General features: G+C 42.6%; 2 protein-coding genes across 5 annotated transcripts; one reads left to right on the top strand and one right to left on the bottom strand.

Annotated features, from left to right (window-relative positions):
• Positions 1-907: 907 nt before the first annotated feature.
• Positions 908-4,667, top strand: r3hcc1l (R3H domain and coiled-coil containing 1-like). Of its 3 annotated transcripts, none has more exons than XM_066648913.1 (7): positions 908-974; positions 1,592-2,134; positions 2,510-2,694; positions 3,038-3,108; positions 3,320-3,415; positions 3,630-3,770; positions 4,157-4,667. In XM_066648913.1, exons 2-7 carry the CDS (start codon positions 1,607-1,609, stop codon positions 4,207-4,209), a joined length of 1,074 nt encoding a protein of 357 aa, XP_066505010.1. In that variant the 5' UTR covers positions 908-974; positions 1,592-1,606; the 3' UTR covers positions 4,210-4,667. The 3 variants fall into 3 exon arrangements, with proteins under 3 accessions (XP_066505010.1, XP_066505018.1, XP_066505002.1); XM_066648921.1 differs by lacking the exon at positions 908-974 and adding an exon at positions 1,069-1,425; XM_066648905.1 differs by lacking the exon at positions 908-974 and adding an exon at positions 1,069-1,445.
• A 3,400-nt stretch (positions 4,668-8,067) lies between these two features.
• Positions 8,068-22,907, bottom strand: khsrp (KH-type splicing regulatory protein). 2 transcript variants are annotated; one of them, XM_066661165.1, is made up of 18 exons: positions 22,713-22,907; positions 16,966-17,071; positions 15,955-16,014; positions 14,668-14,704; positions 13,527-13,585; positions 13,071-13,142; positions 12,678-12,735; positions 12,406-12,571; positions 11,975-12,073; positions 11,706-11,828; positions 11,317-11,419; positions 11,051-11,181; positions 10,634-10,933; positions 10,145-10,254; positions 9,944-10,032; positions 9,658-9,858; positions 8,861-9,039; positions 8,068-8,210 (listed from the first exon to the last, which is right to left on the bottom strand). In XM_066661165.1, the coding sequence occupies exons 1-18, from the start codon at positions 22,797-22,799 to the stop codon at positions 8,202-8,204; spliced, it is 1,989 nt and encodes a 662-aa protein (XP_066517262.1). In that variant the 5' UTR covers positions 22,800-22,907; the 3' UTR covers positions 8,068-8,201. The 2 variants fall into 2 exon arrangements, with proteins under 2 accessions (XP_066517262.1, XP_066517263.1); XM_066661166.1 differs by having other exon boundaries at positions 11,060-11,181; positions 22,713-22,904.
• Between the last annotated feature and the right edge of the window lie 502 nt (positions 22,908-23,409).

The raw sequence follows: 23,409 nt of genomic DNA, 5'->3' as shown, positions 1-23,409 counted from the left end.
CACTGGTCCTGCCCAGTTCATTCATTCATTCATTCATTCATTCATTCATTGTCTGTAAGTGCTTATCCAATTCAGGGTCACGGTGGGTCAAGAGCCTACCCGGAATCACTGAGCACAAGGTGGGAACACACACTGGAGGAGGCGCCAGTCCTTCACAGGGCGACACACACACTCACACATTCACTCACATGGACACTTTTGAGTCACCAATCCACCTACCAACGTGTGTCTTTGGTCTGTAGGAGGAAACCAGAGCACCCGGAGAAAACCCACGCAGATACGGGGAGAACACACCAAACTCCTCACAGACACCTGGTGCGGGACTTGAACTAACACACTGCAACACTACCTGCTGTACTACCGTGCTGCCCCTGCCCAGTTTACATACGGCTTTCCTAGGGCCGTATAGGGTCCTATGTTCCCAGGATGCTGTGGTCTTATGTGTGCTATGTTCCCTGAGTCTTATGTTCCCCATCTGCGTGCCCTCCCAGGTTCCTTTGTTCCTAGGGTACTCTGTTCCCCAGGTCTCCATATGTGCTACCCTGGGAACTTGTGTCCGCAGGGTTATATATTTAGAGGGTATGCAGCAAAATCACCAGTTTTAAATCAACACTATTAGTATTAAATTAACACTGTTAGTGTAATAATTTAACACTCTTAGTGTTAACACTAATAATATTTATTTAACACTGGAGAATTTGCTGTGTACTCTTCCCTAGAGTCCTATGTTTTCTGAGTCCTGTGTTGCCCAGCTCTAAACAGAACCTGAAAAAGAAGTTCCCCAGCTCTGTAATAAAACAATATCCACAGAAACACCAACACTCTCAAAGTTGAAAATGGCGCTTTACTTTTAAATCCCTAGTCCCCCTAAAAACTACAAACCCAACAATCCCACTCGGCAATGACGTCACACGCGCTGCGCTCCAAACATCCGGTGTTGTGTCGGCGTTGTGGAGTGGTCGGAGGAGAAGAAGGTGGGTAAATTGAACTCTGAATTCAGTGCAGATTACAGAGTAAACAAGGGGGGCTTTAAGGTCCAGTCCACCTTAACACGGACTGCTTTATAATGGGAGAGGAAAGCGGTCTGCCGCGTCTCCGCTTGTTTCTGCTGACCTGCTGTGTGTGAACCCCTGGGGGTCTGTGCTTAAAGCGGCTCTATACGCTGTAACCTATTTATTTACAGCCATCAGCCAAATCATTACAGCTACCTCGTTGTTACTACACTCTCTGTGTCCAGTTAGAAGCTCTAATCCAGCTGTTTCTTTGCATACTTGTATCTACCCCCTTTCACCGTTCTCCAGTGGTCAGGACTCCCACAGGACCACCACAGGGCAGTTAGGCTTTAATTTGGGTGATGGATCATGACCGTAATTTGGTGGTGTGTTAGTGTGTGTTGTGTTTGTACGAGTGGATCAGACACAGCAGGTGCTGCTAGAGTTTTTTATGTATGAAATATTTGTCTCTTCTCCTTATTGTTGTTCCTGTTTCTTTTTTTGTTTTAAATGTGCTTTAGAAATACATTTTATCACTTACTTTTTAACCTTGGGCTATTTTTGTTAAAACACATTGTCTTTCACTCACTATTTCTCAGAAATTCCTGCTGGTGATGGAGGACGGCGGCCGCCCAGAGACTGAGTGTAAACCCTGCACTCAGGCTCGCTTGAAGAAACCTGATGCTCCTCTCTATGTGCCCAAAAAGGGACAGGGACAAGCAGGGGACACGTCCACCAACAACACCCAGCCCAGAGACAACCACCACGCTCCTGGGGACAAGAAGTCCAGGCCCAGACCCAAATACACAGACAAGGCCCGGAAATACACCAACAAGAACAAGAAGGACAGGGCAGGGGGAGGTAAGACCAGAGCTGGAGAAGAGGCCCTGCCAAACGGAGAGAAAGACGAGGGACAGAAAGATGACGATGCGTCCCTGGCTCGAACGGAGGAGTTATCCATTGAAGACACAGGAAACACTGTCTCGTCTGAAGACATGAAAACAACAACAGATGCAGATGCCAAGACCCACGCTGCAGGAGAGAAGGAGGAAGGAATGAAAGTGGAGGATGAAGAGAAAGATGACTGGGATTCTTTATTTACGGATGATGGAGACTGTCTGGATCCACACCTTCTAGAAGAGGTTAAAGCACTCCGCCTTAAAATGTTCTCTAATGGTGCTTTTCTACTGCATGGTACCTACTCTACTTTACTCTCCTTGGCTCTCCTCACCGATCCAAGGAGCGCTTGAACCTCCTGCTGGACGTCTGCATTGCATGGCGTAGAGTGACAACTCATTTTACACATCACAGTTTAGTCCCTAACCACAAGAGAGCAGGAACTAAAAAGAACCCGGTTCCAGGACCAGATTTACCCAGTGGTAAAGCAGAAAAGCCAATTAGTTGAGTTATGTAGGTTCCATGCTGTAGAAAAGCACAACAAGCTCAGCTCTGGAGCTAGAACCCTGCTGTATCTGAGCTATAGAACCTGGTTCTGCTCTAACTTCCTCCTGTTTCAGATGTCTCAGAAGGCAGGGCGAGAGAGGAGGTCTGTACAGGAGCCGCAGTTTAACTACTACAACTGGAGCCCGGAGGATGAGGAGGTGGAGCTGCGGGAGGACGAGCTCTCACACATCGTGGAGATCTACGAGTTTCCCTCCGAGTTCAAGACGGAGGATTTGATCCGAGCGTTTGGCTCCTACCAGTAAGTCTAGGTCTGGGTCTGAGTGTGAGTCTGGAGTGGCACCGCTGCCATCAGTGAAGTTAAAACAGGTCTAAGCCAGACTTTAAAACTTGCAGCTACTCAGTGTTCAAGAACAAAGCAGTTTAATAGAACCCTGCATTGTTTTTGAATGAAGCAATGTCCTAGATAGAAGTTGCAGAATATAGACGTGTTCTAAACCAGACCAGCATTCTACAATATAGCAGTGTCACAGAACACAGCAGTGTTAATGATACAAAACTGTTCTAGAATAAAAAAGAGTTCTAATAGAATATAAAAGGATTCTAATAATCTCTCTCTCTCACTCTCTATCTCTGTATTTCAGGCAGAAAGGGTTTGATATCCAGTGGGTTGATGACACTCACGCTCTGGGGCTGTTCTCCAGTCCGATCGCAGGTCTGTCTCAACATCAGAATCAGACAGAGGTTAAAAATAGTCACTAACACTCGAACCTCCTGTTTTTTTGTGGGGACGAGACCAGAAGAAACATGGGCTAATGTCTCACAGGATGTTGATTTTGTAAAAAGTAAACAGTGATTTTGCTTCCTGCACTGAAGGCTGTTTGGGATATTCAGCACTGTTACTGTGTGTGTTTGTGTGTGTGTAGCTCGTGATGCTCTGAGGACCAAACACCCAATGCTGAAGGTTCGTCCACTGTCCAAATCGTCCTCTGCCACTAAAGCCAAGGCCCGAGCCTCCTCCGGTAAGACCCTATACTCTGCCTCATTCATGATTGGGCTCAGGCTGTTTACTCCAACATTGTTTCATTGTCTCCTTCCTCCTGAACTGAACTATGTTGCTGTGTTTTCCTAAGGAATGCTGTGGTGTTTCAGGTGATTGCTATGGTGTTCATTTACTGATCATACACCTGTGACTCCCATCTCTTTCTTTTTTTATATCTCTCTCTCTCTGTGTAGATTACCTCCTTCCTGCTAAGGAGCGTCCTCAGACGAGTGCAGCTCTGGCTCGTCGGCTGGTGACTGGAGCTTTAGGAGTGAAGAGCGGTCAGACGCGAGAGCAACGAGAGGCCGAGAAGGACCAGCTACGGCAAGCCAGAGGTAACACACGCGCACTCAGTGGTGAATTTATTAGAAAGACACCCTGTGGAGAGGGGTTAGATTCCCTGTTCAGACAGGGGCACTACACCACACCAGTTGGAGTCCTTGGGCAAGATTCCTAACACTGCATCAGCCTCCATCTGATATAGGATTAAAACTCCTAGTTTGTCATGAGTTGAGGGTCTTCCAATGGCGACAAATGGAAATGGAAATGATTAGCCATTTCATTAGAAACACACTGTTTCTCCACTCACTGGCATCTTAAGAAAGGGTCTAGCTCTGCCAGAGTGGCGCCGCTGAGGGGTCATTAGACAGATGATCCCAGGAAGATGAATAAGGAAAGGAAAACAAAGCTAAGTACTGAGTTTCTTAATTCTTCTTTTCAGAGCAAAAGCGTTTGGCAGCGAAGCAGCGAGAGGATGCGTGGGAGGGGAGGTGAAGCTGACGGAGACGTGTGTCTGATTTTCTTTTGTGTGTTTGTGTGTAACAACTGGGTCAAAAACCAATACAGTCAGAGACTCTGTCTGTGTGTGTGGGGAAACATGAGCACACACACACAGACAGAGTCTCTGACTGTATTGGTTTTTGACCCACACTGAGAAATAGTCATGGTTTTTGACCCAGTTCTTACGCACCTCCAGTTAGTCTAAATTTTATTTAATTTCCGCTAATAGCACATCACCCAAAGCCACGTCACGACACGTCATATCCTGTTCTTGAATAATTACAGTATGTGAAATTGCATAACATCTTCACAGCACACCAAGTCATGACATATGGCCTCACGGCATGACACCTCACATCATGTCATGCCACATTTTTGAAATGCAGAGGTTTACCTGTGTGTAGGTGTTTGGAGACGAAACAGAACCAAAATGAAAAACACAGCCGGCTGTTGGTGGATGTTTTTTTTTGTTTTTGCCAAAGTCACATTCAGAGTCAAACTGAACCAAACACAGTCAGATGGTATGGTAACGGCATGGTAAACAGACTCAGATATTACTGCGCATATCTGAAAGGGGCTTTGAATACTTGACTCTGCATAACCAGTTGACTAACCTTAAATTATGCCAAATGATGTCCGTTTAAAGCAGCGCTACACTGTCAGAAAAACCGTCACTGTGGTGGTGCCCTAAATGGTACATGTTCAATACCTTTAATTAGGGAACATAACCCTAACTATTACGATTTTTAATTGTGTTCATTTCATACGCCCCGCTTCAACTCCAGGTCTTATTTTGTGTTATTTTAACGTAAATGGATTTTAATACCAATTTTGTTCCTTTAAAGGCACATTACACTGTTTGTTACTGTAGTGACAATAGTGTACCTCTACCCTACCTTTTTTCTGAGAGTGTAGGTAACATTTGTTTCCTGCCCTCCTCAAAAAGTTACATAGTTCCATTTCTGCAGAAATTATCTTGTGTTCCTTGAACTGTTGAGTCTGTACTCATACTGTATACGGCCTCAAGCCCACATCAGAACTCAGGGTCTGAGGAGGTTTCACAGGGTGTAAAGGCTTTTAGGGCTGTGATATTTGTGCAGGAGTTTAAACTGTACACATCGAATAGACTTGTCTCAGTGAGAAGAAGCTTAGACCAGGAGCTCTGTTTTGGTCAGGTCACCCGCTACATAAAGATACTGAAGCCTGGAAGGGTAAGATTAAAAAAAAAAGTTGTTCCTGAGATTTTTTTCTGTTTGTATAACACAACAAAACAGTTGAAAAAATTTCTACTAATACTTGAATAATTTTAGCCACAAAAATCTTAATTTTCATTCAGTAGCCTAAAGAAAAATTGCATGAGAAACAAACGGTGAAACATGTTTTAATAAAGAACAGCTGAACAACTTAGCTCACCTGTGGCTGCATGATGGCTAACTTGCTCATGCCTCTACAGTAGCAGTCTATTGCATGCTAATTTTTAGTACTTAGCTCCTTTATGATGTTTTGTGAAAGCTAAAATTGTACAAGTGTTGCTATAAAAAAAATCAGCTCATTTGGTGTTAAACCGGCTGAATTGTGAAACTTGGACTCAGGAATGCACTTTTTTGTTTACCCTTCAAGGGCTTCTGAACTTCAGAGGTGTATTTTGTAGAAGGAAGGATTAGACACAGGTTTAAATCCAACATCATCATCATAATATTACTGACCTCAATAACTAGACCTCAGCCAGGACTAGGCTTAATCCCTGTCCGTAAAACCACCCCTTGCATTTGTTCTGTAAATACTTCTCACTTGTTCAAGATGCGAATAAAACCCAGAAGACTGTTGCCCCACTTGCTTGTCCTCTGTGACCCTTCTGCTTTTGTTTAGTGACGGCAGTCTGTTTTATTTTTACGAGATGACTGCTGCTGTAAAGATTAAGAACTGATTTGAATAAAGAGGTTTTGAACTTTAACACTGAGTTTGAGTTTTGATTCTAAGAAGAGGGTGAACAGAGTGAGGTCGGAGGCAGTTTTCACTCCTGGCCCCGTCTCAGTCTCAATAAACTGCAAATGAAAACAAAGCCCTCGTTTTTCGCGGGGGGGTACGTTCCAATAGGGTGACCAGACCTGAGATGGTGAAAAAGAGGACACGTCTCGGGGAGGAGGGGGTGTGGACGGTGAACGACTACTGACGTGCAGACTGACCAATTAAATGTTTACAGAGAAGGTTATCGACCAATAACTGTAGCGCTACAGTCAGACGTCCATTCAGAAGATTTTAGGCTACTTCACCACGCCCCCTTCTCACTCAAGCGAACCAATCGGAGCAGGGGGAGGGCGGGACTAGTTTGTGAACGAAACGCTTCTCGAAGTTCTATGTAAGCTCTAGAAAAACAAAATCCCGGACATTTGTGAAGTCTAAAATAGAGGACATGTCCGGGTAAAAGAGAACGTTTGGTCACCCTAATTCCAAGACCACCCGCGAAAAACGAATGTCCGCGAAGTGGAGGAAATATATTTTTAAATTTATTTAACGAGTATTTGGACTTTTAAACCCTCCCTGTTACTGTTAACAACCCACCCTTTGCATTAAACAGTCATTCTATAATGTTTTTCAGCTGGAACTACATGTGATATCCTACCAGTTTCTTTAATAGAGTAATTCCTAAACTGTGATTTAGTGTAAGTAAATTTCACTCGGAAATCACTTGGACACGAAAAACACATGTACTGTACGTAAGAAATACATGTAAATGATATATTTTGTCATCTACAGGCCTAGTCTAATACATGTAATTTTTTTTAAAAAAACTCTGCCTTAAGTACATTAGGAATAATAAATAAATTAATTAAAACTAAGAATGAAATCCTTGCTTTTCCACAACACTGGTTTCATCCGTGGATTTAGAAATTGTTCACTAGTGCCACTTCTCCCCTTTTGGACAAAAAGATGAACTACACCTTTAATCACTTTTGGATTTTATTGAAACGTTACAGAAAGAAAACCAAACGTTACACAGGGTTGTTTGCACCTGATGAGTTTTAGTGAAATGCTGTAATCACATTATGGTAATTATACTCCACATCATGAGCTCCTATAAACTAAGTAGTAGTTTGCACTTTGCTGACTCAGTAGCAAAGTGTTCAGAGACAAAAACAGTCTGCATATCTTTTATTGTGAAGGTTTTAAAAATGAGCAGTAAAAAAAGAAAAGAAAACCCAAGCGTTCAATATATATTTATACAACATTAGGGCTTTCTGAACTTAAAAAGAGGGGGAGAAAGAATGACTAGGAAATGAATGAGGTTACAAAAGGGTCACTCTCTCATACACACATTTGTTCTCTCTCACACACACACACACACACATGCAGGCAGTCACAGATCTTAACAAAAGCTCAAAATGAAGACACTGGGAATGTTTCAAACTCAACTAGAGCACTCATTTTTAAAAACAAAATAAAAGTCTAAAAAAGGGGAGGGGACTAAAACTAAAAATTTTTTACACAGTTGCTCGACATGTTTTAATCGCAGTAATAACACCTGAATGTAAAGACCGTATCTTTTTTCGCTTTCTTTCTAAATATTTTATTAAAAAACAAAAAAAAACAAAAACAAAACTCAGACCGGAAGTGCAAGTCCATTTTGCAGGATGGAGGTTAGCCAGTGAAGACGCGACACGTTCCCTTTAGTTTCCCTGGACACGGATTCAGAACCACACTGAGGAGACGATGAAGCGGTGAAGAGGAGGAGGAGGTGGTGAAGGACTCTTCTACGCTGGGCTTTAGTCCATTTCGACAGAAAAAGGAGGGAGAGCAAAGGGGGAAGGAGGAGGAAAAAAAATAAAAAAATTAAAAAGGCTTTGTTCATTTCATCGCCTGAAGGATGAAGATGAGAAGCTGACCATGAAGAAATGTGGAGGAAATAAAAGAAAACGGCAGGAGAAGCGGAGGTCGTGGAGGAGTCAGGGGGAGACCAGTGAGCAGAGGGCTCGTCTGGTTTCACTTCACTGCGCCTGTAAACAGAAAACTCAGCATCAGAATGAACCACAACATCAAACCAAGCACAAAGAGTGATATATAAACAAAGATTACTATTATTATTTTACACCAGTTGGCTTTTACATTGTGTAATCACAATAGAACAGAAATATTCCTGTGTGTACGCTGTGTACATGTACACTGTGCTGCATGTGTGTGTGTGTATGCACTGTGTTTATATACACCAGGGTTTCCTGCAGTGCTTTACAGTTAGGGCAGCCATCTTGACATCGTCCACGCCCTTCCCCAACAATCCGTTTTGTGCAATTCATTCAGTTTCTTATGAAGGCTTCCGGTGTGTTTGTGCGTGTCTTTCTGCTATGTCCAGTGACAAACACACGTTCTGAAGTATAATCCAGTGTCATCTGAGTTTCCCCGCCACTGTGTACACGAGGTCAGAGCATGTGCAGCCCAAGCTTGTAAACAATGTCTTGAATCATTGATTTGAATTTGCACTCGATTCACTTAACGATTCTGTGCATCTTTATTTTACTACATCATCTGAACACAGAAGCAGTTCACAGTTTGAAAATATCATGATGAATGGGTCTATAGTAAAACTCAAATTACTCAGAATAAAATATATAGTGTGTGTGTGTGTGTGTGTGTGTGTGTGTCCAAATACCTGTTGGCCTTGTGGTGCTGCTGCGGGTTGTCCTGGTGTCTGTGCTGTTTGTCCGTAATAAGCAGCGTGTTGTCTGTAATACTCGGCCCATGCAGCGCTGTAGTCAGTTTGTCCTGCAGCTCCTGCTGCTGCCGCTGGAGCGCCCCCTGCAGCCGGAGCAGCTCCACCACTCTGCTGAGCTGCACACACAATTTATAATCAATTTAATACATATCATAAAAATCACCGCAGGTTGTACACACAAATAAATCAAGAAATACAGTCGCTATAAAAACAGTTATCGACTTTCATTTTCTTATTCATTCATCTTTGAGTTTAATTTCCACTCATCCTCCTCTTTTAAAAAGAAGACAAAGGGCCAGGCATGAAAGAATAATTTGTACAGTGCATGTGCACATTAATGTCAATATCTAAAGCCCACCAACACATGGAAAAAAAGACCACCCATTTTACATCATCTGTCTGGAAATATGGGAGAAAGTGTGCCGTTCTAAGCTCCACTTTTTTGCCACGCCCCCTCATTTGAGTCTGTCCAATCACAATGCTGGACCCAGGTTTATGAGAGAGAGCCAACACGAGGTTACATGCAGCAAAACAGACAATGGGCATGGACAAATAGAGCACTGAGTAAAACCGAGAACAGAGCAAAAACGGCTAAAAAACAGAGCTTCTGCTCCTCACTGCTGTGCGCTCAGGGTTCATTTCAACACTAGGTAAGACTTGTTCTTTTTGCTCATAGGCTGCACCTACATTCGCAGAGCGTAATTCACTTTTGCAGCACTCACACAGACACTCACCCATCTTCTTGTAGTACTCCTCCCAGGCTTTGGTGTAGTCTGGCTGCCCGGCGTTCTGGGCAGTCTGGCTCTGGTCGGCGGGGGCTGGAGCGGCGGGCTGACCGCTTGGCGTCTGACCGGGCACAGCACCACCCGCAGGCTGTTGGTAATACTGCGCATAATATGCCGCCCAGGCTGCACTGTGGTCTGCTGCTGCCTTGCCTACAGACACAGAAGTCACAGGGTAAAGAAAACGTTCAATACAAACAGCTTCATCTCAGTGTTTGAGAGTAGAGGGTTGTCTTACTGGGATCATGGGGTGCAGGGGGCTGCCACTGCTGATAGGTGTTTCCCCAGCCCTGCGGAGGGTACTGATGAGCACCTGGAGGACCTCCACTGCACACAAGAGCATCATCACACTTTAGCGATCCAACAATCACACCATGGCTTTATTAGTGATTAAAACAATGTAAATATATCAATAAAAAGGTTAAGAGTAGGCACTGACTGTGGTGGGGCTCCTGGGGGTCCAGGCTGATATGGATTTGGATTGTAGGGTCCCATTGGACCAGCTGGACCAGGACCACCAGGACCTGGTCCTACAGGACACAGAGGACCCTAAAGAAACAGATAAGAGAATGTCACAACTACATTGCTAGTTAATGAAAACACAACAGTCATCTCAGGGCCTATCACCAGATCAGTTTAAAATTTAGAAGACACTTCAGCCAGGAGTTTTACAGAGCACAACCTCTCTCCATCACTGCTCATGGTGCTACAAAGCATGTGTCTGTCAGCTGTTGTGACAGATCAGGGCAGTTTGCATTCCCCTCCGATACTTTACATTCATTGGCGCTGACATTAGTGACTGTTGGAAAAGTGGTAGTTGGCAGCTTCATGGTTCTTAAAGAAAGCACAGGCTCTCCTCACCCTCCTGGGGCAGGTGGCACTTAGTCACAAGACAAAAAACAGGACAAACAATAAGGCCCAGCTGTACCTCAATCTTGTCCTCGATGAGCTGCTTGGCATGGTCTATCTGCTGAGGTGACCCCCGGATGGTGAACAGTTTGAAATTGGGGTCTCCGTTGGGTGGAGGTTGACGTGAGATCTCCACGAACGCTCCCGTCTGCTGGTTGATGGCCTTCACGTTCTCGCCTCCTCGGCCAATCACCAGGCCGCATTTGTGAGCAGGGATAGAGAAGGTCATCTCACCTCCAGGAGGACCCCAGTTACCTGGACCGCGGCCTCGGCCACGCCCACCCGGGGGCATACCTGTGCCAGGAGGCCCTGGGGGTCCCTAAAGAGATCAAACACAAACGTGTGATGCAAGCGATTGAAATCTGATTAAAAGCTCATGGTGAGAGGTTACAATGGCTATGCTTTCAGACGCGATTCGACATTCTCAGACACATACACTACTCACCCCTCCGCCCTCCTCTCGGACGCGGATACTCTGCAGCAGGTCGTTGATGATGCTGGCCGCATGCTCACAGCGGTCTGGGGGGCCCATGATGTGAGCGATCTTGTCAGGTCCGTTCCCATCGTCTAATACAAATGAGGACATTTTTAAAAAGTGAAAAATACTGTACAACAAGTGTCTTCAATCAGAATCCAATATTCAGATTTGAACAACTGCTGTAAAACAGTGGAAGAGAACAGAAATGTGAGGAGAACCCTCACCAGGTTTGAACTGTATCCTGACTCCAGCATCATTCTGGATCTTCTTGATCATTTCTCCGTTTCGGCCAATCACAACACCCACGGAGTGACGTGGAACGGGCACCTGAAAAACCATTGTTGGGGTTTGGACTTTAGACATTTTAGGACTTGAGACACAGGGGAGATACGTTGGTTAAAGCAGTCGTTAATTTTAATACATTATTTAATAATATATAATTATTTTATAGACATTCGCTGTAATATTCACTGGTCTCAAGGTAAATAACACGATGTGTTGTAGTCACATTAAACTCCTCTGAATACCTTTGTTCACATCCCTTCTACATAATCATTTGAAACATGGGAGAACCAAAGTTCCCACTTTAAATGACACATTAATTATGACACACCTCAATCCCTCCTCCTCCTCCTCCACCTCCTCCTCCTCCCATACGGGATCCATACTCATTTCTGTCTCCGAAGCCTGGGTGATCCCTCTCCCTCAGAATCTCCTGCACCATCTCCCGCGCTTGCTGAGTGTGTCGGGAATAAATTAATACATTTCATTACTTAACCACAAGCAGCTGTTTGTGTACTGCTTCTGTATGAATGTTTTGATATTTCTGCATGTCTCAAGCCCTTAAATGGATTACTGAAGCAAGCGTACACACAAACACACCTGCACTTTATATGGTTCTCCAATGATGCGAAGGGGCTTGTCCATGTTGGGCCCTTGAGATGCATCCTGAATTAAAATCATCTTTACTCCAGCTCGCTCCTACACACACACACAAAAGTAACAGACGATTGAGGTACAATTAATATTATGCAATAAATCAACTTAAATCTTAGAGCAATATTTATAAGCACAAGTGATATAAAGGCCACGTGTTCAGTGCATGTGCCCCATGTAGGCTTTGATGCCTGTGGTAGTCTGACTTGTCATTAAGACCCAGAACAGTGTAAATCTCTTTCACCAAAGACATAACTTTAGTCAATGAAACAATGCACCAAACTTTAGGTTTACATTTCAGATCTGAAGATCCTGCCCAGGGCCAAACACATGAAACCCCCAGTCATGAAAACTGGAAAGTATCCCCATGCACTCACCTGGAGCTGTTTAATGGTTTCTCCTCCTTTGCCGATAACAAGGCCGGCTTTTCCTGCTGGGATAATCATCTCCTGCATGTGGCCGCTACCATTGGTCTCGTGGAAAGCAGTGGGTGGAGTTCCCCGCCCTCGAGAGACAATGTCATCTAACAGCATCTTGGCTTTTCTGTGGAGAGAGAGAGGGAGAGAGAGAGATCAGAGGTTAAATGAAGGGCAAAGGTGGTCAATAATTCAGTGAACTTGGTGTGAAAAGGAAAGTAGTTCACACTCACTGAATGGCATCAGCAGAACCAGTTAGAGAGACGCTTCTTTCAGGTAAACCACCGCTGTCTGCAAATACAAACACCATCACTTCAGAAACATCCATTCAGCATCAATTTTTCTCCATAACACTTTGCCCAATATGTTCCTAGGCTACATTTTCCCTCTTTTTGGCTGTTGAAAGCTAATTCCTGTTCTTCATTGAACTAACCAGCCTAAAAAAGGTTTGCATAAACACTGGGTCTTCTTCCTGGAGCAGAGAGCAGGAAAAAACACTTTCCACTATCAACTTCTAAACAAGGAAAAACGTGCTAAATAATAGTAATAAGCCAATCAAATCAATAACAGTACCAAGAAAAACATTCTTCTATATTCAATGCAACTGCTGCATCTTCATCTCTCACCTGGAGCAATCTGGACTTTACAGCCGGACTCCTGCTGGATCTTATTAATCTGTTCTCCCCCGCGACCAATGACTGCACGGCAAGAGAGCAGACAGCCAATCAGAGCGGCTTAAAAAAAATGCTGACTATTCAACATGACCTCAAGAACAAATACATCAAACAGCTTTTACGATAGAGACCGTATTAGTCCCAGGTGGCTTATTGTTTATAAATCTGATCCTGGAGCTGTTTTTATTTTCAGTTTATTTGAGTATGAGAGTTATATTTAATTCCAATGAATGTGGCCTTGCCGTTACCTCACTGCTAGAAAGTTTCTTTTTTCAAGTGTAACAGACTAAACATTCCCATCAGCTTCACCACGGTCTGACTAAGATATATAACATCTCTTATCAAATCAAGAACTTCACACAGGATCTTCACCACACAGCATTATGGGAGAAATGTGAGGGTACTCACTGAGGCCCACCATGCCATCAGGCACTCTGTACTCCTCCGTTACAGAGGATGGACGTACACTGAAAGAAAAAACAAAAAAGGAGGAACAGTGAAATTTAGGGTCAATAAAACCGCTTAAAGAGGACACATACCTTTTCAGCAGAGAGATGAGGAAAAACCTGTAACACCTAAATAACCTGCTAGCCTACCAGATTTTATTTTTCTGAGCTGTGAGCATCTAGTCAGAGGAGCCATTCCCTGTGGCACATAACCCACCTATAGTGTGTCTATACCCTCCAAAAGTGTCTCAATTCCTAGTGAGCAGTCTTACTACACCGTCTACGTAGAGGAAGCATTTTAAACCACATCCACCTTCACACTGGGTTTTTGTCCATGTATTTTCACATTAATTCACAGTAATAGCTCAGCTAACAAAACTCCTGAGAACTCATTTTCACAGCTGCTGCAAGAATGCCAACACACTTCAGGTGTGAAACTGCTGAACCAATATGGAGGACAGTTCACAGCGCTGATGCCGAGCCCCGCTCACAGCCACGTCCATTTCAGCAGGTGACGCAAAACACACAAACCCCACCAGGGCTTTATGTGACGCTCCACTATTTACTCATCAGCTGAGGACGTGTCTGATGCTTCCCTTAAAACTGTGTCTTAAGAAGGTTCCTCAGATTGCCACCCATTTAAAACATATTACTGGAACAGCCTGCCTTTCTGGAGCGTGACACTTGATGTAAAATATTTTCTATGCTGAGAGAGCCCATGTTATGTGTGTGTTTGTGTGTCACACTGCAGGCGTAAACAGAACTATGGTCTCTACTACCTTATATCTACACAACAAATTAGCTCAGTTTGAGGTGATTTAACTCGTATGATGTGTCCCCCTTTCAACCCCAACCTCAGACTCCCACTAGGTAACAACTCCACACCCTTCCCTACAAGCATCAGGCACCTGCAAAACTGGAGTTTTAAATCTGGTTAAACCTGTTCTTAAAATTATCAACAACTGATTCTGTCTCTCTTTAATATTAGGTTCTTGTCTCTACAAAATTATACAATCCCATAAACATGGACACAGTTATTTTAGGTCACATTTATTAGTCTTAACCACCCCCCCCACCCCTTGCAGAAAAGAACATATTCTTACCTCTGCTGAGACAGAGCAGCCAGCTGAGCCCCGATAGCTGTGGATTAAAACACCCCACAGCATTACTTAATTAGTCTAAATATACAACATCACTGAGTCATCAGCCACTGTGAGGGAGAGAGTGTGAGACTGATCATGTTTCAATGTCTGTGTTCCAGGCCTGAAGATTTCATAGCAGACTTCAGTGTGATGGACACAGACTGTTCAGACACGGCGAACACAAAGACAGTACATCACATGTATTGCGTCAATCACAACAGGTGGTTTCCTACCCTCCAACAAAAGTTACACCATGCTGTTTCTGCAGTGCTGAGCCCAGAGTTGCAATGACTATTCTCTTTATTAGAGATCAGGGGAACATCACAATTTTAAAGCTGGAATTTTAAGGTAAAAGTTAGAGGTGCATGAACACCGATACTGGTATCAGGTATTCGCCCAGTGTTCATTTACGCATAATCGCTAAAGAGGCCCCAATACCAACATTTGAAACCTTGTGCACGTTGCTGCGCTAATGAGGAGATAACTCAAAGTGTCGGCGACCTGGAATTGCTGGCAATATGTGAAGGCAACCCAAGCGGGTGTGCCGTGCTGTTTTGACTGACCTCGAACAAGTTGGATTTTTCTTCACTTAAAGTGTATTTTCCTCCTGGGAAATGTTTTCCCGTTTGCGAGAGCACTGTTTGTTGCCCAATCTGGTTTTTCCTCAAATTAAATTTCCTCCGCTCGCAAATTTTTAATTGGATCCGACGCGATTGATCAGGCTGCTGCTCTTAAATAAACACTGCCAATAAATAAACACTCTGCAGAACGCGCCAGCTGTTATTGTATAATGGAAACGGTCTTACCAAAAATACACAATACTGCACAAACGCATATCAAGAGCTTGTTGCTCATGTTGCTAATTTATATACGGTTACATTTATTTATCCTAGAGAGAAATTCTAACTATTTGTGGTGTAATGTTGGAAAATGCTAAATAAAAGTGGACAGTTCAAGAAATGAACACGAAAATTTCTAAATAAATAAATAAAGTTTTGTTGTGGGTGAAGACATGCTAAATTTGTGACATAGCGGCTCATGATTAAACATGTCCTATTGCCCACCCTTACATCAGTGATTCTAACACTTTTGGACAGTTGTATTGTCAACTACAGCTTGAACTAAGACAAATTTCACATTTTGTGTGTGTGTGTGTGTGTGTGTGTGTGTACACAAAACCAGACACCAACACAAAACTACACACTAATACACTGGTGTGAGAGAACAAAGTTGTGTAAGAAAACTCACACAGCGCTGTAGCGTTATCCCTGTCGCTCTGAGCGGCCATCCTCTTACTGTCTGGCTGATCTGAGGACAGAAAAATCAAACAGCACAGTAAACCCTGTGTCTACATATCTGCCTTTATAAAAACAGGGAGGTATAAAGGAAAATGGACAGCTTTTATCCATGCAACTGTATTTCTGTGTAAAGACGTTGGTGGAGATTGAGGCTTTATTTTTAAACAAAATGCTGTGACTTTGCAGCTCTCTCAGAGAAACACATCAAGAACAAATATCAGTCTTTCTAGATGAGGAGCGACCAAATAATCCTTACCAGAGGGTGGAGACCAACACATGCTTTCTCTGAAAAGGACAAAGCCAAGCCACATTCAAAAACCGTTGCTAATGCAACAGCACTGAATAGCTCAATGTGTCAGAGCAGAAGACAAACTGCCTAGATCTGACACATCAGCTGACACACCTGCACCAGCTCTCGCCATGAGCAGAGAAATTGGGGAAAGGTGTGTCCAACCCAGCTACTCAAAAAGTGAAGCCAACTGTGCCCTCTAGGACCCCACAGCCACAGGAAGCTAAGGCCTCAATGGGGACCTCCAATCTAGAACTAGCAACCTCCTGATGACAGGACCATGATTTTCTTTTATTTATTATTTTAAAGGACATGTAATATTAAAATGAAAACCTGTGCATTTGTTTGTCAAATTGTGACGTGCATTAAAAATGTTTTTAATTACATTAACAGAATTTTATGGTTAATTGGATGTTTATTTACATTAATTAAATGGCAAAACTTATGTATTAACATTTTACTTTTGAAGAGAAACTCACTGGAAATACACATGCAGTGAAAAGCAGACAGCTCATAAGGGCCCAGGGCTGTCACTCTTTCATTATTTTATCACTAAACCATTTTTGTGGTGTGTGTTAAGTGCATGCCTCAGAGTGCTGCACGGTTTAATGCCCGTTTGTGCAAAAATAACAGATAAGATCTGATACAATAAAGAACATCAATGGTGCATACCTCCATCCTCCAAAGATCGTTTCTGTGCTGCGAATGGATAGCTCTCTGCACCACCGTTATTGCTCATAGGGGGGGCTGAAACATCTCCACCGATCTTGGCTGCAATCTGGTGATGAAAAGAAAAATAAATAAATTTTAAAAAATTAAACTGAAGCATTGAATAAACAAACAACAAAAACCTTCCATAAAATCCTAGCTTCCAGCTGAGCAACTGCGGGGGTTAAAAAGCCTTTAGATATTATATATATATATATATATATATATATATATATATACACACACACACACACACACAGACACGAAAGTATTCAGCCCCCTTGAACGTTAACCTTTTGCCACATTTCAGGCTTCAAACAAAGATATATATATATATATTTTTTTTTATTGTGAAAATGAAATTTATTGGATGTGTCAAACTTAACAAATAAAAAACTGAAAAGTGGGGTGTGCAATATTATTCGGCCCCTTTACTTTCAGTGCAGCAAACTCACTCCAGAAGTTCAGTGAGGATCTCTGAATGATCCAATGTTGTCCCAAATGACTGATGATAAATAGAATCCACCTGTGTGAAATCAAGTCTCTGTATAAATGCACCTGCTCTGTGATAGTCTCAGGGTTCTGTTCAAAGCACAGAGAGCATCATGAAGACCAAGGAACACACACGGCAGGTCCGAGATACTGTTGTGGAGAAGTTTAAAGCTGGATTTGGATACAAAAAGATTTCCCAAGCTTTAAACATCCCAAGGAGCACTGTGCAAGCAATCATATTGAAATGGAGGGAGTATCAGACCACTGCAAATCTACCAAGACCCGGCCGTCCCTCTAAACTTTCATCTCGAACAAGGAGAAGACTGATCAGAGATGCAGACAAGAGGCCCATGATCACTCTGGATGAACTGCAGAGATCTACAGCTGAGGAGGGAGATTCTGTCCATAGGACAACAATCAGTCATACACTGCACAAATCTGGCCTTTATGGAAGAGTGGCAAGAAGAAAGCCATTTCTCAAAGATATCCATAAAAAGTCTCGTTTAATGTTTGCCACAAGCCACCTGGAAGACACACCAAACATGTGGAAGAAGGTGCTCTGGTCAGATGAAACCAAAATCGAACTGTTTGGCCATAATGCAAAACAATATGTTTGGCGTAAAAGCAACACAGCTCATCACCCTGAACACACCATCCCTACTGTCAAACATGGTGGTGGCAGCATCATGGTTTGGGCCTGCTTTTCATCAGCAGGGACAGGGAAGATGGTCAAAATTGATGGGAAGATGGATGGGGCCAAATACAGGACCATTCTGGAAGAAAACCTGTTGGAGTCTGCAAGAGACCCGAGACTGGGATGGAGATTTATCTTCCAACGAGACAATGATCCAAAACAAAGCCAAATCTACAATGGATTGGCTCACAAATAAAGGTATCCAGGTGTTGGAATGGCCAAGTCAAAGTGCAGACCTGAATCCAATCGAGAATCTGTGGAAAGAGCTGAAGACTGCTGTTCACAAACGTTCTCTATCCAACCTCACTGAGCTCGAGCTGTTTTGCAAGAAATAACGGGCAAGAATTTCAGTCTCTCAATGTGCAAAACAGAGAGACATACCCTAAGCGACTTGCAGCTATAATTGCAGCAAAAGGTGGCACTACAAAGTATTAACACAAGGGGGCCGAATAATATTTCATGCCCCACTTTTCAGTTTTTTTATTTGTTAAAAAAGTTTGAGAGATCCAATAAATTTCATTCCACTTCACAATTGTGTCCCACTTGTTGTTGATTCTTCACAAAAAAATCTTTTTTTTTTTTTTTTTAAACATTTGTTTGCTTTTTAAATTAAATTAATGTACATACTCTAGGACGGGGGTGGGGCATGATTAGAGAAATCCCACAGAGCAGGAGTGAGTGTCGTCTTTATCTGAGCAAAAAATAAGCTCTTATTGTCATGAACTTGTACTAAGTATTTTGAAACAACTGATAACACACAAAACCCTAGACATATGAGCTGCGTTCCAAAGCCTAGGCTGCGGCCGAGCTCAGCTGCATTTCTACAGTATGTTATTTTTCATCCCAGTTGAAACGTAAAGGTTTAAAGATGATGCTTGTGTGTTTATAGGTTGAGTGTCTCAAACAGTATTGTAGTTTATATTATTATATAATATCAATAAGTAAATGACTTATTTCACCTTAGTCATGTTAGTGCTTAAAGGCAGATAAGACCTTTCCCGTGATGTCACAAGACAGCCTCCTTAGACCGTCCATAGGACAGTCCTTCTAAGGACATTTCCAACCTTGGTCCAAGCCTAGGCTTTGGCAAGAAGCTATGGGATTTGACCTGATAATTTTATACATGCGCTACAATATTGCATATTTAAAATAGCATATTTTTAGTTTGTGGGTCTCCTGAGGAAAGTTTTGTTTTCCTCTGCTGTAGGGACTTCTGTGAAATACATGCAGGAATCAGGAAAACTTTGGAGTTACCAAGAATGAATATAAAATCTCAATACAGATGTTTTTCAATAGTTTGGAAAACAACAAACTTGTTGTAAACTGACATCTGGAGGTGTTCCACAAAGCAGCATTTCAGAGCAAGTCAGATAAAGCCCAATTGTGAACTGCCCTGTAGGAACGTGCATTACCTCTTTACCTACGGGTTACACTTGACTTTGGGCTCTAGTTATCAGGTTAACTGAGAAATCCAGCTTTGAGGAATAACCCTCGGTTCAATACGAAGATCACCTACCACACCTCCAATTTGTTAGGTCAGGTTAGAAACCCTACTTTCACATCACAAACTTAGTAAACCAACGTTGTTCAGTTTCTCTACAACAAACCCACAGAGTACTTCTCTTTAAGCCTGCTACATACCCAACTGTGTCCTGGCATAAAATCTGAAACGTGGCCTTTCTCATGTTTCTAAACATCTTGATTGGAACAACAAAGTGCTAATGAACTGCTGCACTCTGAGGCACTCACTGTGGTTCAACTTGGGTAATGAGAAATGTGTGCCAAATCCAGATTTAAAAAAAAAATAAATAAATAAAAAAAAAAATTAAAAAAAAAAAACACAGGACATTACGAAAAGTCTTGTAAAAGTTGGTGATGTTGTAGGCACTGAGTCACTCAGACCCCAAACTGACACCAACATCTGAGAACGAAAGCCAACAAGGTCAGGAAGCTGGAGATCTGCTTTTATGTGGAAACTACATTTTAAAATCACTTGCTTTAGAGGGGGCAAAAACAGGAACATCGGCGACATCCAGTATGCACCGTTTGGTGGCTTTTAACCCCATGAACCCACAACAAGCAAGAAATGAACCCTGAATGTGTGGCAGGGATCTACTTTATATAAATCTAATAAATAAAAGTTGCAGCAAAACACTTTTTTTGATATTTACAGATCAGGAGTTTCTTTGCTGCAGCTCACAAAGTACCCAGATCCGTCTATCGGAAAAGCACTCGGTGAAGGTCATGTACAATATATTCCTAAACAAAGTGCATACTTCCGATTAAGTAAAAAGCGCATACCCAGAAATGACCTGGGAATTCATTCATTTATTCGTTCGTTTTTTTAGGTTTTTTTTTTTTTTTTTATATAACGGCTTCATCCGGTTCTGCTTATCCAGAGTCCAAGTGAAATCTTTGGGACAAATGCAACACAAATCACCAGTCAATCACAAGACAACACACACAAAAAATTAATACATAAATAAAAAAAAAACCACAGACATCTATGGACCGTTTTGCTCAGCCAATCCTAGCAATGTGCGTGTTTGGACTGTGGGAGGAAACCCACACAGACACAGGAAGAACACAGCACACTTCTCACACAGTGACCCGAGAAGAGAGTTAAAAACCTGAGAATTATCAAACTGAACTCAAAATAACAAACATGCGCTGCACCAAGACTTAAGTTCTAAGACTTAAAGTTCTGGATGTTTGAAGTTCTTCAGATATTTGAGCAGTGAATTGTGGAAAGTGCATGTGAATTGTTTTAACCTTAATCACGGTTTTTATGTTGTTGTATGTCTGCACTAGAACAGCTAGTTATGTCTTCTTCATTTCCTCAGCCCTAAAACTCCCGTTAAAAACCATCTTTCTTTTCAGTGAGAAAATCCTGGATAAAAAAAAAATGTAGCAGCGAAATTAAAAATTGGAAACATTTAGATACTTCAGCTGGGGCTGAGGTTTTGTCTACATCACGGACTGGCCAGAAAAATTAACATCCGCAATTAGAGGGATGCTATTTGGAGTTGTGGGAGAACATTTTAGATATCAGTCATGTTTCTTTTAAAACATCTACATAGAACACACTGTTCCACATAAAGAACACACTTCTGCACATTTTAAATGCACAATGCCCGTTTATTTCCATTCATCATCCAGGGGGAAAGACAAGGATTGTGCAGAAGTTGTGGTAGATTTAATTTATGTTAATTTCAGAAAACAAATGAATACGTCCTATATCTGTGGGGGGAAAAAGTGGACGTGTACACTTATTTTTTTTTTTTTTTTTTTTTTAGTTAACAAAACAAAACACTACATTTCCCCCTCGTTCATTTATTTAGACTTTCCTTTCTCTGAACTTAAATTGATTACGTATATACAATGCTCTGTTTATATTAAAAGCTTAACTGTGAATTCTTGAAGTGGATTTAAAAATCAATTAAATAGCGATTAAATAGAAAGAAACACCTCTAGAGTCGGTAAGTTCGCTTGCCACAAGGCTTTAGCTCCTCAGCTAACGACCCCTAGCAACCGTAGCTAAGGAGCGTAGCACTGCTAACGGTAGACAATAGAGACAATATTAAACTTAATTACTGTTTTCTGTAATCATCAAAGCGGCTTTAAATAGCAGCAAAACATTTAAAATTATACCCGGGGGCTTAAACTGAGCATTTTCAATCAGAACTTCTACAAAGATCCAAGACACTGAAGCTAAACGAGTCTGGACTTCATTTCTTATTCCAACTCTCCGTTCCACCTTAAGTGGTGCAGCTGCAGCATTGTAACAGCCGCGATAGTTAAGGTGGAATTGTGAATTCTAACGAGAAACGTGCAAATAGCCGAGTAGCACACCACGGGTAAACAATGGGATGGATATGATACTTATTTAATCATTTTTATCAGCAAAAATACGTCTTGAATTACTTAAAAACGAGAGTAAATTCACAGACAACTGGCTTATATTTAAGTTCTCAAACATTAGTTTGTTCAATCTTTAAAAAATAAATGCATGAAAAAAACGACGACCAGCTCAGCGAAGCTGCTGTTGACTTCTTAAACGGCTCTATATATTCCACCTTAACCAGTGCAGCAGATGCCTTCTGGCGCCTGAGATCAAACAATAAACATCACAGAAACAGACGAATAACGATGTAAAAGCTCCCACACAGCTTAAACACCTTAAACTCACAGAAACCATAGAGCCCTGCCACTTTCATCATTAAACATGCGAGCCGGTTCACTGTAAGATAAAGATTACAGTTCCACCTTAAATAGGCCATTTATGGGGGGGGGTGTAAACAGCTACATGCTCTATAGCTCGTGATAAATAGGCGCCTCCAGCGTTAAAATACGCCCTGCCGTGGTCTTAGCGCGTTCCCTGTTCGGTTTTTCTGTTTCACCTTAACTGACGAGGCGCGCCAGAATGAAAGCGCTGCACCATTTAAGGTGGAACAGAAAAGTTCCCGCACGAAGCAAGCTAACAACGGGTCTCTCTCCGTTTCGAGGCCGCTGAGAGGTACCTCACCTGCCGGGCTCGCTGCACCGCGTCCGCAAAGGCGTCCTTCTTGATCCCCGCGGCTCCAGGCGGAGGCACCGCGTTGTACTCCGACATTTCTGCCCGGGAACGTGAGCTAAAAAACGGGAACGGAGCCGGAGATTGAGGCCTTGCGGCGGTGCGCAGGAGCGGGAAAGGCGAGGGAAGAAACGGAGCCAAGCTCTATTGGCTCTCCGCTCTGATTGACGTTTCAGACGACCAATCAAAATTGTCGTAGAAAGTAAAAGAGGCAGGCGCTACCGCTTAGTGTAATTTCATTGGCTGCTGATTTTCTATCTACAACAAAGGGGGCGGTTGCCGTTAGCGCTCAGAAGCGAAACGTGTGAAATCCTATTGGCTATTAGCTGATTGATATTTTTAAGCCAATCAAAACGCGCGAATACAGCACAAGAGGCGGCTGCTACAATTCCGCCATATCCTATTTGTTGATGATTTTATTATAAGTAAGATGCTGAGAAGCGAGCCAATCCAAGTTCAAGGACGACACACACGAACCAATCATAAACAGAGTAACGCGCTTTCAGGAGAGATTGACATGCTGTTCAGCCAATAAACAAAGGCAGTGGGCGGGTCAATGAGTTACATGCTATACATACATTGGCGCCTCTTCGGGCGCAGGGCATGTTCTATTGATTTTGTGGTGATAAACAGAGACAAGCCATAATAT

The sequence above is a fragment of the Hoplias malabaricus genome, chromosome 2 (genome assembly GCF_029633855.1).
Source record: "Hoplias malabaricus isolate fHopMal1 chromosome 2, fHopMal1.hap1, whole genome shotgun sequence".
NCBI lineage: Eukaryota > Metazoa > Chordata > Actinopteri > Characiformes > Erythrinidae > Hoplias > Hoplias malabaricus.
The sequence above is the reverse complement of the archived record's forward strand: the minus strand, read 5'-3'. Positions and strand labels throughout refer to the sequence as shown.

Bases quoted from the DNA above. Each gene is read 5' to 3' on its own strand.
- khsrp (XM_066661165.1), bottom strand. From the start codon at position 22,799: ATGTCGGAGTACAACGCGGTGCCTCCGCCTGGAGCCGCGGGGATCAAG. The intron at 14,705-15,954 runs GTGAGTTTTCTT...TTTAATCCACAG, and splicing joins GGATAACGCTACAGCGCTGT to CTATCGGGGCTCAGCTGGCT. The intron at 12,572-12,677 runs GTGAGTGTGAAC...CTCTCTCCACAG, and splicing joins GGTTCTGCTGATGCCATTCA to AAAAGCCAAGATGCTGTTAG.
- r3hcc1l (XM_066648905.1), top strand. From the start codon at position 1,362: ATGACCGTAATTTGGTGGTGTGTTAGTGTGTGTTGTGTTTGTACGAGT. The intron at 2,135-2,509 runs GTTAAAGCACTC...CTCCTGTTTCAG, and splicing joins ATCCACACCTTCTAGAAGAG to ATGTCTCAGAAGGCAGGGCG. The intron at 3,771-4,156 runs GTAACACACGCG...TCTTCTTTTCAG, and splicing joins CCAGCTACGGCAAGCCAGAG to AGCAAAAGCGTTTGGCAGCG.